At 41.4% G+C, this 15,138-nt stretch overlaps 1 protein-coding gene across 8 annotated transcripts in view; it reads right to left on the reverse strand.

Moving 5' to 3' along the window:
- The window catches only part of Syt14 (synaptotagmin 14), a 161,531-nt gene that overhangs the window by 45,289 nt on the left and 101,104 nt on the right, over positions 1–15,138 (reverse strand). For all 8 annotated transcript variants that reach the window (XM_057770599.1, XM_057770598.1, XM_057770597.1 and 5 more), the window contains one exon: positions 563–834. In XM_057770599.1, coding sequence (XP_057626582.1) covers positions 563–834 — 272 coding nt within the window. The remainder of the gene's footprint in view (positions 1–562; positions 835–15,138) is intronic.

Raw genomic sequence — 15,138 nt, forward strand, 5'->3', positions numbered from 1 at the left:
GCTTGGGATACCTTAGTCTTCATCCTAAGAATGAATGAGACAAATTCTTTATGGATTACAAGAAGACTTCGAAACTACAATTATTTTGTCACCATTTTCTCATTTTTTCACTCCAGAAAAGTAACAAACAAAAGCAGTCAGCCACCCTAAATTTAGGAAATTGTGAAATTTCACCCGTAAAGCTAACCAGCATTTATTCTTCTCATACTCTATGAAATAAAAATACAGTAAGATTAATTTGAAAGGCTTATAAAACACTGAATAAAATTTTAATAAAAGAACAAAAATAGCAAATTAAAACAAAATAAAATGATAATAAAAAGCACAAAATATAAGCAAAAAGGTAAATCGTTCCAGAACATTCTATGTAAAATATTTAAGACACAACAACCATTGCCTACTCCCGTCTCTGCTATGGGAAGGTGTGGGATATCTAGGCTGCGGCAGCCTCAGTGAGTGTGTCAGGTGAAGGCTTGACAGTGGAGAGAGAAGCTACAGAGAAAGCGCAGGCCCTTAGTCTCCAGAGCACGCCCCCTGGACGCTGCAGGATGCTTCTGCTTACTTCAGGGCTGAGGACTGCGGTGCTGTCGCTAGGGACATCATCTTCATAGCCTTTATTGTGAAAGCTCTCTGCCTCATGCCCTGTGCTTCCTTCGCTGGGGCACTTGTTGAAAGAGCAGCGTGGGCTGTTGCTGCAGCGGGAAATCTCACACTTGCCATCCCCGATCTCAGAGGGTGTGCATGAGAGGTGAGGCGAACCGCTGTCATCTTGGTAAGGTGGTGGCTGCAGCTCATCCAATGGAGGTGTCCTTCTCATTCTCTGAATGCAGTTTCCTACCGAGGACAAGAGTGTGGTCACTGTTTCCGATCACTGTCAGTATACAAGAATGGTAAATAACTTTAAAAAGTCAAGCAAAAGCTCAACAGCACAACTGTTAAGATCCTAAACGACTTTTCTCTTTCCTCGAACCAGGCACAGCAATAAAATCATTTTCCTCTCACCCATAGGATCAGGAACATTAAAGCCATTCACTGTTATAAACCACACAGACAAAAATGACCCAAACTGTCTGTTTACTCGATCCTCTCTCCAGACATTTCCAATGCCGTGTGTACGTCACCAATTTCCTTGTAATTGGTGACCTGTCAAGAGGCCATACAAGTATGGTGGGTAAAACGTAAGAACTCTGTTACTTTCTCAGTTATGGCCCACAGGAAGAATCACTTCCAGCAATGATGTGAAGCCACATCTCCACCTTCTCTTATATTATCTTTTAAAACTTTTGCTTCCATAATCTGTCTCACCATGCAATGGAGAGTAAACATTTCTATAAATGGTTGGGATGAAGGAGGGATAAGGGATTCACATATAATACAAATTTTTTAAAAAACCTAATAAACTTTGTTTTAAAAATATAGTAACTTTCCATTTTCTTTCTAAGAAATTAAGCCCTTCTAACTCTTATCTATCTTCTAATAATGGTTATTGAGAACTCCACACTCCATTAAGTCTAGATGCTCTGGTGCATGCATACACTGTCATCATACACATAGACCAGGAGGGAGGTCATAAAACTGTATGGACTATAGACATGTTGGCTCTGCTTACAATTTAAGTAGACAAGACTACGTAGATAGATCCAGAATTCAGTGTTGAATATTAAAGTTAAACAATGCTCCTACAAAAGAAACTCTGAAAAAAGTAGTTTAAGATAAAATTACTGTAGGGGTCAGTTAAAAAACTCAATACAGCTCTTTCTTAAATTTTACATAAAAATTAAAGGCCTCATTTAAAAAAATACCAAAGCCCTCAAACGAAAAATATTAATTCCTTAATTATAAACTTACATAGTTGATCAAAGGCCCTAACTTTAAATAAAACATCTTACCTTCTGAGTTTAGTACAAACTTTAAAAAGTTATCAAAATGATGCACCTGAAACTATGCAAGAGAACGTATTAATAACTGAGACAAGACAACTCTGCCATCACAGAGTCCACACATGGAGCCCTATCCTCCCAGCAGTCCCTGCCAGTGGGCACAAGGGCAGGGTTTAGCCTGGATGCCAGGAATGCTTTGGCTTTCCTGATAAAAACGGGGACACCCAATTGGCATCTCTGTCCTTCCTTCTGCTTGAGGTTCAGTGGCCACCTTGGGACTGAGAAGTCACAAGCATGAGAATAAAATCTGAAGATAGAGAAAGAAAAACAAAAAACAAAGCAAACAATAACAGCAACCCCCCCAAAACAAACAAACCCAAAAGCATACAATAAAAAAGAAACACAGAAAAGTCGGGGTATTAGAAATATTACCCCCAACTTTGATGACCAAGGAACACAAAAAATGAAGGTAAACACGATAGCTTCATTTTCTGTAGATAGCTACAAATGCAGCCTCAGCTGTCAGTTTAACTCATTAAACGACATTTTCCTCTCCTCATTCTTGTACTTCATCTATCAATTGATTAAATTATATAATACCTTTATATCCATTGACATATAGTAAATCAAGAATTCCCCAGGTTTAAGTGCAATTTTAGGATATGTGTGGCAACTTCAAGAAAATAAATAAAAGGGATAGAAACTGAAAATAGAAAAGATAAAATAATAAAGAGAAAAATAAATTTAAAAACATGTATAGAACAGAAAACTTTAACAAGTGAAAATTCATTAAAAAACAGAAATGAAATTGATAAATTATTAGAACAGACTAGTTAGAAAAACTGGAAATGTAAGTTATTAGTGTCAGGACTTCAACCCCTACAGGCATTCACACGCGCAGGACAAAGTGTGTACTGCACTGACAGATGACCGGAAGGAGAACACTGGGGAGGGTGAGCAGAGAGTGGTGCACATAAGGCCACTTGGCTGAGAAAGCCCTGACCGTGGTGCTGAAGTGCGGAGGAGCAACATCCATCTGCATGGTGGATGATGAGCGTCCACTGGAATCCATGTTGAGGGTCGTCTACAAATGGGAAACAAAACAGAGCATGGAGCCAGAGGAGAAAGCCTGTGTACAGCCTAACGATCAAAGAGCAAAACTCCCAGGTTAATGTAGCCAGCTCTTTTATGTAAGATAAAGGAGTTAGAATATGGAAAGGGGAAAGGCTAGAGGTGACTTTTATGAGCTGAATAATAATTAGGGAGAAACGCATATATATCGTCCCAGCTAATTTTATGTAGACTTGACATAAGCTAGAGTCATTTGGGAGGAGAAAGTTTCAACTGAGAAAAACATCCCAATTAGACTGGTCTGTGGGCAAGCCTGTGTGCATTTTCTTGATGGAGTACTGATGTGGGAGAGGACAGCTCAGAGCAAGCTTGTGTTGTTGGTCTTGGGTGCTATAAGAAAGGAGGATGAGCAGGCCAGGAGGTAGAACTCCTCAATGACCTCCGCATCAGCTCCTGTGTCCAGGCTCCTGCCTGGCTTGAGTTCCTGTCCTGACTTCCCTGGATGATAGAGGACATCATCCAGATGTAAGATGAAATAAACCCTTTCCTCCCCAAGCTGCTCTTGGTCATGGTACTTTATCACAACAATAGAAACCCTAATTAAGACATGTACTCAGTTAACACAGTATATGCTTACATACACAGCCATGCAACAAACATTTTAAGGTTTTCCACTGAGATATGAGAAAGTCACTGTCCAGCAGCAGTGAACCCAGTGCCCACATCTTGGCTTTTACCTCCGAATGCAGGAATGACACAAGGTACCTGCTTCACTAATTCTACTCAACAGCGCACTGGAGGGCCTTCCTAGTCAATGCAGTAAGGCAGGTTAAAGAAGCTAGAAAATAATTGTAAATAAATAAAACTGTCAGCTCTTTCAGGTAACTATCATGACACAAAACAAACAAACAAACAAAAAAAACAAGAGAAAAGCAGGGATAGAGAGGATTTGTTACAGTAAGTAAATTCAACAAGGCCTCAGCGTAAGAGGTCAGTAAGGAAAAAGGCAACTGAATTTCTACATACATGCAAAGGAAAATTGGAAAGTAAAAATTTAAAGCAATCCCATATTTAATAACATCAGAAAACATCAAACATCTAAAAACAAACCTAAGAAATTGTATTGGTGTTATTTTTCCAATCATTGAGTTTATAATTAGAATGTGTTCTTTCAACAACGGGTAGACTCCAAACTTCAAATTTCTTAGCAGCGGCTAACCTGATTTAGGAGGAGTTAGTTACAAACAGGCAAAGCTTCATTTCTTCAGCAAAACATCCCAAAAGAGAACAGAAACTTGAGAATTACATGTTTAGTAAATGCTTTCACTAGTTTTGCCACCGCAAGAAGTAATAGATTTGAAAAGCATGGCAAAAAATTAAAATAAAAAGAAAGAAGAGCCATGGCGGATTATCATAAACTTAATTAGATGATCTCAACTACAGTTGCCACTCCAGATGGCAGCTCCTTCTTGAGAAAATTGAGACGTCCTGGCATTTGATATGCTGTACTAGCTAGCAAGTGCTTTTCCTTCACAACAACACAAAGATAACAAAAATTAACAGGTTGTTCCACTTGGCAAGACCAGCTACACCTCTACTGTCCTGCTTCAATTAGAATATTTTTCTCCATGCATCCTCCACTCCACAGAGATTCTGAATGTGTGAACACCTCACACTCATCATGTAGATGACGGCAAAACATTAGATAAGAGAAGCAGAGGAGCCACAGATGGAGTACATTAATGCCTGTGCTTTGCAGAACTCAGCACCAAATCTTATGAAACAATGTGCTTGCCAGTAAAGTCTACAAGGTCAGAGAGATGCAGTGGAGTATTCCTCCAGCAGCCAGAGAGGATTTACTGAACCTCATCTGTCCTTCAGAGGACAACCAAGCATCCTGCCAGCCTGTTTTGAGAGAGGAGTAATACACATTTGAACACACCGCTATGGCACAGTCATAAAGGAAACTAGAAGGCTGCTAGCTTTGAATAGAGCCCAAAGCAGGATAAATCTGTCGAGACGCCAAAGGGGAGAGTGGAGTAAGTCTATATTTGACCCTTGCAACCTAGACAACCAATACGCCGTGGTACAGCAAGTATCACTGGAGAATCCCGATGGCAGAACTGCAGTAAAAGCTATTAGTTTAAAATTACCTTTTCACTTTTTGCACCTTTGAATGAATTTTACTGGAATACAGTTTGGATTATTTTTGTACTCTGTCTTAAAACTCTAATTCCTTGGTCAGTTTTCTTGATGGTCTGAAAAAATTCCTGACTCAGATCATCCTTCATACAAAAAAAAGTGAATAACCAGACATGGCGGCACATAACTTTAATCTCAGCACTCAGGAGGCAGGTGGATCTCCATGAATTTGAGGTCAGCCTGGTCTACATAGTGAGTTCCAGGCCGTCAGGGATACACAGTGAGAATATGTCTTGAAAAGAAGAAAGGAGAAAGGAGGGAGGTGTAATGGTCTGTCCTGTCCCTTTAAGAGACAAGCCCCGCCCACTCCCTCTCCCATCTGCCCAGGCAAGTGGATCTTCCTTCCATTTCCAGCCTGAGCTTCTTCTTTTACTGTCTCTCTCCCAAAGAGGTAGCTTCTCCTCTCCTCTCCCCCAATCTCAGTTTCTCTTTCTCTCTGCCTCTCTCTCCTTGTCCCCCTTCTCCCTCCCTCTTCCCTTTCCCCTCCATAACCCACTAAATAAATATCCAACCTCACTATGCATGGCATGCCTATCTGTCTTTGTCTCTCACCCGCCAGGGCTCCTCATGGGATGGGCTGATCCACTGAGGTCTCTCACCTGCTGCATGGTTCCCTGCCTGGATTCTGCTGCCCCTCATGGCCCGCTGCTGTCCCTCAGGGAACTGCATCATTTTATTTTTACCATTACATTGGTGCTCGTGACCCGGCCTGGCTCTCTCCATGTTCCCTTCCACTCACAGGCAGGCCAGCTGAAGACACATGGAACCCTGGGCTTGGGAACAGGGTTTCTTTATAATAGCCCCATGTTCTATCTGCCTGAACACTGACCTCTACACACAGCAGCAGCTTTGGTGGCGAGTTTTCCCCTTCCAATCAGCTTAACTGTACTGCCTCTAACCAGAGCCTTCAAAGCTATGGTTGAGCCCTTCGCTGACATTCATCTCTGGTTGCTTCCCAAAGCGAAAGACGTGACCAGACAACCCAGGGTTGGTCCTCCAGCGCTAGCACTGCACATGCTGAGCAGTGCATTTGCTTTGGGGCCCGGGGTCCCTTGGATTTCTATTTCTCTTTTCTTTTCTTTAGAACCACTCATAAGTGGTCCCCGCTGTGAGAGACAACCTGGAGCAGCCTCTAAGCCTCTCTGGCTTCTGAGTCACCTGGACCAGGGCCAGTCAGGCTTCATCAACACCCTACCTGTAGAGAAAAGATGTTTTCCTGTAGGTCTTGTGGTGGTGTTCACTGTTTTCATGGGTTTTCGCGTTTTTAGAAATGGAATATAAAACACAAACTATCAGCCACCCACCTGTGAACACTGCCGGTGGCCTGCGGCTCTGCTCTTCCTCACACTATCTCTGCCACTGCTTCCGCTCAGATCTGCGAGGCAGCTGTTTTTCAACTCCAGCCTTTGCTCCCTGCTGCAGCTTGTGGTGTGGCAGCTAGGCAACAGGGTGGATCATGCCTCCAGGTTTCTCTTTTATTATATTTAAAACCTCTGCAGCTCAAAAAATGTGGCTTCTCCATACAATACATGGCCACTGCCATTTTGACTGAGGTCAGGTGACCTCACTGCCATCTTAACTGATGGCCAGGTCAGGTGACCAAGTCCCACCATCTTTACTGAGATATGTCCTGTCTAGTCCCCTGGCTTACTTATGTTTTTGTTTCTAAATTCCCTGGTGTTGACTCTGTTACATGTGTGTTTTGCGCAGTGGTATGCCTTTGGTAGGGCCTACCAAGAACATCCACTTTACCTAATTGCTGTTCACTCTGTGTGTGTATGTGTGTGTACACAAACATGTAACTTAAATGCACCTATGTTTACTGTTAAATGTTATAATTGTCTGTTCACTGTATCTCATTCCAGACTACAGTAAGTCTCATGTTTTAAACTGGTATGTCTTGTAAGTCTCTTATAAAAATACATATATTTAATTCAACCCTGCTTTAAAATATATTAAATTGTTCTCTACTATTGTCAGTTCTGCCATTAACCTTCTATTGCAAGCAGCATTGTCTTCTTTCTGTCTTTTTATGAGTGTAAATCTTATCCATTGAGAGCCAGTACAGTTAAGCTCAGACCCAGCTCTCCAGGCAGATTCTATACTGTAGTTATAACTCATCTAAACCTGCTAAACATTCCTCAGCTGCTCAGAGATCTGGGGCATATGGCATTTAAATATTTAATTATTAAAAAACTTTTCATAAAAAAAGAGACAGATTGGCTCCTAGCAGCAGCACTCTACTTCCTCCAAAGAAGACAGAAGACAAATGGGCACAGAACAATGTCCATCCTCAATTTGTTTCAACTGTGAAGTACTGACCACTGGACAAAACTGCCTTTCATCTAAACTGAAGATCACCAGACAGCGCACAGAATCGCTGGAATCGTCAGCCTAACTTGCTCAGGTCAAGTTAGGTTTGTCTTCCTACAGATTTCTTAGCCCACAGGATATTCTAGAACCTGGCAGGCCCTGTGTTAAACAGCAAAAGACAAATATGACCCTTAACGACCATGGAGGACCCTGAGGAGTAGCTCTAGGTGCCAATCAAGTAAGTTCTCTGTCGTTTTTAATTAATAACTCAAATAAAATTTTATCCTTCTCAAATATCTCTGATGCAGTTTGATAGCTGAGAGGCTTTGTCAGTTTAAAAGGACAGCCTCACCAAAAATATTTCAGCAAAATACAAATGCAAGTTACTAAGGCATGTACCTACAAGTTATAAATGTGTGAAGACAAGGGCATGCTATCAAATTTCTCTCTAACATTGCCTTTTATAGTCTTAAAAATAATACTTTTCATTGCGCAAAAACATCTGTCACAGTAATTCTGACATAAATATGCTAAAACTTATGTTTTCACAAACCCAAAAAAATTCTTGTGAGTTCCAGGGCACTGAATTGAAGGATCCCTTAAACAGGTCAGATATACCCCCTCTCAATTCTCTGTTCCTAATTTTTTTTTCCTAAATGTAACTTTGTCCTCTGTTCTGTCAATACTTTAACAGGTGTAAGAGACACCAGACATTTCCATACCATAAACAACTGGAGAAGAGCAAAGAGACCAACTACCCTAGGATGTGACCAGTACCCAGCTTTCTCAGGTTACCCCACAAGATGATGCCCACAAAGTGGATCTTCCTTTCACTTCCAGTTTGAGCTCCTTCTTTTTCTGTCTCTCTCCTGAAGAGGTAGTTTCTCTTCTCCTCTCCTCTGTCCTGCCAATACTTTAAACAGGTGTAAGAGACACCAGACATTTCCATATCCACCTTAAACAGGTCAGATCTACCCTCTACCCCTCTCAATTCTCTGGTCCTAATTTTTTTTTTTCCTAAACAAAACTTTGTCCTCTGTTCTGTCAATACTTTAACAGGTGTAAGAGACACCAGACATTTCCATACCATAAACAACTGGAGAAGAGCAAAGAGACCAACTACCCTAGGATGTGACCAGTACCCAGCTTTCTCAGGTTACCCCACAAGATGATGCCCACAAAGTGGATCTTCCTTTCACTTCCAGTTTGAGCTCCTTCTTTTTCTGTCTCTCTCCTGAAGAGGTAGTTTCTCTTCTCCTCTCCCCTTCTTTGTTTTTCCTTCTCTTTCTCTCTGTCTCTCTCTCTCCTCTTCCCCCTTCTCCCTCCCTCTCTTTTTCCCCTTTCCCCTCCATAACCCACTAAATAAATATCCATCCTCACTCTGCGTGGCATGCCTATCTGTCTTTGCCTCTCACCTGCTGTGGCTCCTCGTGGGATGGGCTGACCCACTGAGGTCTCTCTCCTGGGACCCGCTACCCCTTGTGGCCCACTGCCCCCACTCAGGGAACTGCACCGTTTTATTTTTACCATTACAGGAGGAGGAGAAGAAAGAGGAGGAGAAGCAGCAGCTAATGTATACTTACTCGCTCAACAAGACATCTCTTTGAGTGGAAAAAAATTCAATTCACTACCTCACTTCTTTGAAACAAGACAAAGATCCCTTGCCCTCACCACTTACTGAGGAAGAACACAGGGTGCAGAATTTGGGTCAGGCAGAGACAGACCAGGCAGCAGTGACCTAATGTTTCTAGTACAAGGCAGGCAGCATGTCCTCACTCACCTGTGAGGTGGGGGTGTCAGCTGACCTTGTCACCAGGAGCAGCTGGTGGGTGCTGGGTGACACTTTTTTTGTACTCACAGCCTCAGCAGGAATAACTGTGACTAGTCAACCAAGGGTGAGAGAACAACCATGGTAATGATATCTATGCCAACACCAACAGAAGCAGAATGCTCTGGAATTACAGCCCTTCACAGACTTGACCCTCAAAGATAACGGAGAAATTAGATCTTAGTGGTAGAATTTGTAACCATCCATTTGGTTTTCAACTTTGGTCATAGTAAGAATGGTTTTCATTTCCAGAGTCAAGGGTCTGACTGAGTGTAAGGACTAGAAAGGAGTTCAGGGATAAGGTAAGACTGGAGCATCACTGGAATGGCTCTAGGGCCCGAACATATTTACAAACCCAACGACTCACACCATAAGTGTGCACCAAATAGGAACACTTCTAAAACTGACCCACATATAGCAAGACAAATACAAAATTTCCAAATTGTGTAACACTTCTCTTTCTCTGCTTTGAGTTTTTAATGAGTAACTGTTTTATTGTTGAGTTTTCTATTGATTCCAGAAATAACATCTAAGGACTTCAACAATTGAGTCCAATGTGACCGTTCGCCCACTCCAATACTTTTTTTTGTTTTGTTTTGTTTTGTTTTTTTGAGACAGGGTTTCTCTGTGGTTTTGGAGCCTGTCCTAGAACTAGCTCTTGTAGACCAGGCTGGTCTCGAACTCACAGAGATCCGCCTGCCTCTGCCTCCCAAGTGCTGGGATTAAAGGCATGCGCCACCACCGCCCGGCTCCCCACTCCAATACTTAACCTGGTCATGGTACTCCTCAGCCAAAAACAATTCCCTAGGGATCATTATCACATACTCTTCAGGATCTAATTCAAATTTCATATACACTCATCTTGATTATAATATTTATTATGATGATTGCTTACTGTGTGCCAGAAAAAAGCATTTTGAAAAAAGGTATCCTGTGACTAAGTGCGGTTTAATACATTTGGCTAAGGCCACATATTCATTTCATTCTATGCTATGTTAAAAACACATTCTTAATTATATATCTGTAAAATGCCTCATCTTATTGAAGTCATAGTAATCAGCTGGAAGCCTTCCCAAAATCAAGGTAAAAGAAATCTTTGGGAAAAAAAAAAAAGGAAGAAATCTTTGAGCTAAAAACATCTAGGGATGTATTGAGGAGACACCCAAGTTGGTCAGGTGCTTGCTGTGCAAGCATGAGGACCTGAGCTTGCCTCTTAAGGCTCACACTGAGAAGGGTCTGCCATGGCGATGCATGCTTATAACCCCAGTGTTGAAGAGATGGAAACTGGAGACCCTGGAGTTCCTTGATAAGAATTGATTGATAAGACCCAGACCAGAAAGAAACTTTGTCTCAAAAAAAAAAAAAAAAACACAAAGCAGATAGCACCCAAGGGTTCCACAGGAACACATAATCATACACATGCATGCACCTGCCCTCACATAAATACGTATACATCTAATACATCTAGGGAAATCTGAAAACTACATTTTACCATCTTCAGATAACACAAAGACAACTCAGTATCAATAGTGGTATCATTTCTTTATTTTATTCAACTGGAATGAAACTGGCAAATTCTTTTCTAAATTTAAGGGAGGATTGTTGGAAAATTAAAACTGTAAATTTCATTCAATTTTTGTCAACTACATAATGTATCTATTTATCATTTCATCTTTACTCAAATTTATCCTGAAGAATATATAATAAACGATTAATAAAATCAATATCTGTTTTTTTGTCCAAGAAGGAAAAGTAGTACTGGATTCACCTCCAGCTATATACAACTATAAAACTGGATTAAATGGGGGCTATAGAAATAGACCAGTGGTTAAAAGCATTGGCTGTCTTGCAAAGGACCCAGGTTTGAGTCTCAGCATCCACATGCTTGCTCACAACTGTTTCTAACTCCATTTGCAGGTGATCCAATGTTCTCTCCTGGCCCTGCAGGCACCAGGCATGAGTGGTGCACAGGCACACATGCAGGCAAAAATTCCCATAAATATAATATAAAAAAACAGGGTAAGATGCATAAATCAACTATTTTAAAGCAAGAAGCAATATGCAGCAAACTGAGAATAAGCCAAAACTTTGCTCTGGGCATCCTAATACTTTAAATCTGGGAGGGCAAACACTATTGCTGTGCTCAAGAGGCAAGGGGCTCTGGGACAGAGAGGGTTCAGAGCTGATGGACAAGACACTGAAAGGGACCTTAGCATTCTGTGAGGATGACCAAGAGCCCTTCCCTAACAAGACACAGTGAAGCAGGACTCAAGGCTCCCCATAGAGCAGGTTTTACCACAGAAAGAATCAGAGCCAATCAGTACTGCAGGCTTCAGAGCTTCTTCCAGGGACTGCCAACTAAGCATGCCAGTGAGTTAGAGTCTCTGAGCCTAAAATGTGTGTGCTGACTAGTTTTCTTTTTATTAACTTGCTATAAGCTAGAGTCATCTGAGAGGGAGCCTCAGTTGAAAAAAAAAATGCCTCCATAAAATTGGCCCATAGGCAAGATTGTAGGGCATTTTCTTGACTGATGATTGGATGTGAAAAGGCCCAATTTACTGTAGGAGGCACTACCTACCCCAGACAGGTCGTTCTGGATGGGGTAAGAAACCAGGCTGAATCATGGGGAGCAAGCCAGGAAGCAGCACTTCTTCATGGGCTCCGTTTCAGATCCTGCCTCCAGATTTCTGCCCTCTTGCTCTGACTTTCTCCAGTACAGGATCATGGTCTGAGAGTTGTGAGCTGAAATGAACCCTTTCCTTCCCAAGTTGCTTTTGGTTGTGGTGTTGATCAGAGTGACAGAAATACTAACCAAGACAAATTTTCCTGAGATACAATTTATGGAAAATAGAATCCAGCTCCTTCAGTGAGTTCTGATAAATGCCTGCAGCTGGGTAACCACTATCACACTGGAGACAGAGATAAGTCCATGTCCCTGCCTGCTCCTGGTCATTCCTTTGTCTCCAAAAATATCCATCCCCATGCCAACTTCTTTTCACAATTTCTAAGCCTTTTCTAGAATGTCACAGAAGCAGAACCACTCTGAATAGCTATAACCGACTTCTTTCCCTGTCATAAATGCTGCTTCTACAACTCAACCACATTTGTTCCATTTATAAACTTTAACTGAGTAGTATTCCATTGTAGGAATCCCACAATTATTCTATTTAAGTACTTTCCAAGTGGCTGTACCACTCTGCCTTCAAACCAGCCACATGTAAAGGTGTCACCTATTTCCTTTCTTCGTTGATGCTGGCACTGGCAATATGCTAAGTTTTGCTCCTTCCAGCTTGTTGTATGATGGCACCTCGGTGGTTTGACTGTACACTTCCCTGGGTGACTAGTGGCTTGAGCATCTTCCCTGTGCTAACTGTCCATTCATAAGTCTTCTCTGATGATGCATCTGTCCAAATCCTGCACATCTTAAAGAGAAGTTGATGACTTCTCATTACTGATTAGGAAGAAGTCTTTGTTTGTTTGAGACAGGGTTTCTTCATGTAGCATTGGAACCAGTCCTGAACCTTACTCTGAAGACCAGGCTGGCCTCAAACTCAAAGAGGTTCAGAGAGGTGAGTGTCTGGGTTCCGGGTTGGAGCGCTCTGCTCATTAGACACTAGCCCTGGGAGGCACATCCTGTGCCCCAACCCTACCCACCAAACCCCAGAGACTCCAAAGTAGCCTCCCCACGTGCGCAGCCATTCCCTGACAGCATCTGTGACCACAGGAGCCTTGGCCCAGACTGCACCTGAAGAGCATTTGTGAATCCTGGAGTCTTAGACCTGACTGCACCTGGAGAGAGCCTTGGCCCCACCTACACCTAGGGGAAGCCCGAGAACCGTATCAGCATCCACTAGACTAGCCTGCACCCAGAGAAAGAGCAACCACCTAAGCCATAGGTCCAACCAGCACCTACTGGAGGAAGAGATGGGCAGATGGCAGTGTAAGAACATAGTCAACAACAGAGCAACATGGTGCCACCAGAACCCAGTGGTCCTACAACCTGAACTTCCCAACCTATAGGAAGCAGAAGAAAATGATCTTAAGTGTAACTTTATAAAGATGATAGGAACCCTTAAAGAGGAAGCAAAAAAAAAAATTCCCTAAAAAATGGAGGAAAGAAAAACAAAAAAATTGAAAAAAGGCAATAAATCTCTTAAAGAAACCCAAGAAAAACAAACAGGTGAAGCAAACAGTTCAAAACTTGAAAATTGAAATAGAATCAATAAAGAAAACACAAACTGAAGGAATTCTGGAAATGGAAAATCTGGATAAATGAACAGGAACTACAGATGCAAGCATAATCAACAAATTATAAGAGATGGAAGAGAGAATCTCAGGAGTTAAAGATATGATAGAGGAAACAGATTCACAGGGCAAAGAAAATGTTTATTTCAACAAATCCTTAACCCAACATCCAAGAAATCTGGGACACCATGAAAAGACTAAACCTAAGAATAATAGGATAGAAGAACTCCAGCTTAAAGGCACAGAAAATATATTCAACAAAATCATAGAAGAAAAATTTCCCAACCTAAGGAAGGCTATGCTTGTGAACGTACAAGAAGCTTACAGAATACCAAATAGAGTAGGCCCCTTGCCATATAATAATCAAAATACTAAGCATACAGAATAAAGAAAGAATTTTAAGAGCTGAAAAGGAAAAGGTCAAGTAATGTATAAAGGCAGAACTGCTAAATTATACCCCACTTCTCAATGGAAACTCTGAAAGCCAGAAGGTCCTGGATGGACGTGCTACAGACACTAAGTCACCATGGATACAAGCCCAGGCTACAAAGGCCAGTAAAGCTTTCAATCACCATTAGACAGAGAAAACAAGATATTCCATGACAAAACCATATTTAAATAATACCCTTCCACAAATCCAGCCTTACAAAAGTACTAGAAGGAAAACTCTAACCCAAGAAAGTTAGCTGTACCTACAAAAACACAGGCAACAGATAACTTCACACCTCATACCAGTAAAGAAGGGAAACACACAAACACTACCACTGAAAAATAACAGGAATAAACAATCACTGGTCATTAATATCTCTTAGTATCAATGGACTCAATTCACCTATAAAAAGACAGAGACTAAGAGAATGAATATAAAAACAGGATCAGGATCCATCTTTCTGCTGCATACAAGAAACACACTTCAGCCTCAAAGACAGACATTATCTCAGAGCAAAGGGTTGAGGGAAATATTTTCCAATCAAATGGAACTAAGGAACAAGCAGATGTAGCCATCTTAATATCTAACAAAATAGATTTCAAACTAAAATCAGTCAAAAGAGATGGAGAGAGAAACTTCATACTCATCACAGAAAAAATTCATCAATATGAAGTCTCAATTCTGAACATCTATATCCCAAACACAAGAGCACCTACTTATGTAAAAGAAACACTACTAAAGCTTAAATTACAAGGCTGGAGAGATGGCTCAGAGGTTAAGAGCATTGCCTGCTCTTCCAAAGGTCCCGAGTTCAATTCCCAGCAACCACATAGTGGCTCACAACCATCTGTAATGAGACTTGGTGCCCTCTTCTGGCCTGCACTGTATACTAAATAAATAAATACCTTAAATTACACATCAAACCCCACACACTAATAGTAGCAGACTTCAATACCCCACTCTCACCAATGGACAGATTGCCAGGCAGAAACTTAACAGAGAAATAAGAGAACTAACAGATGTCGTGGCTCAAATGAACTTAAGAGACATCTACAGAACATTTCACTCAAACAGAAAAGAACATACTTTCTTCTCAACATCTCATGGAGACTTATGTAAAACTGACCACAAAGCAAACTTCCATAGATACAAAACAAACAAACAAACAA

The sequence above is a fragment of the Chionomys nivalis genome, chromosome 5 (genome assembly GCF_950005125.1).
Source record: "Chionomys nivalis chromosome 5, mChiNiv1.1, whole genome shotgun sequence".
Taxonomy (NCBI): Eukaryota; Metazoa; Chordata; class Mammalia; order Rodentia; family Cricetidae; genus Chionomys; species Chionomys nivalis.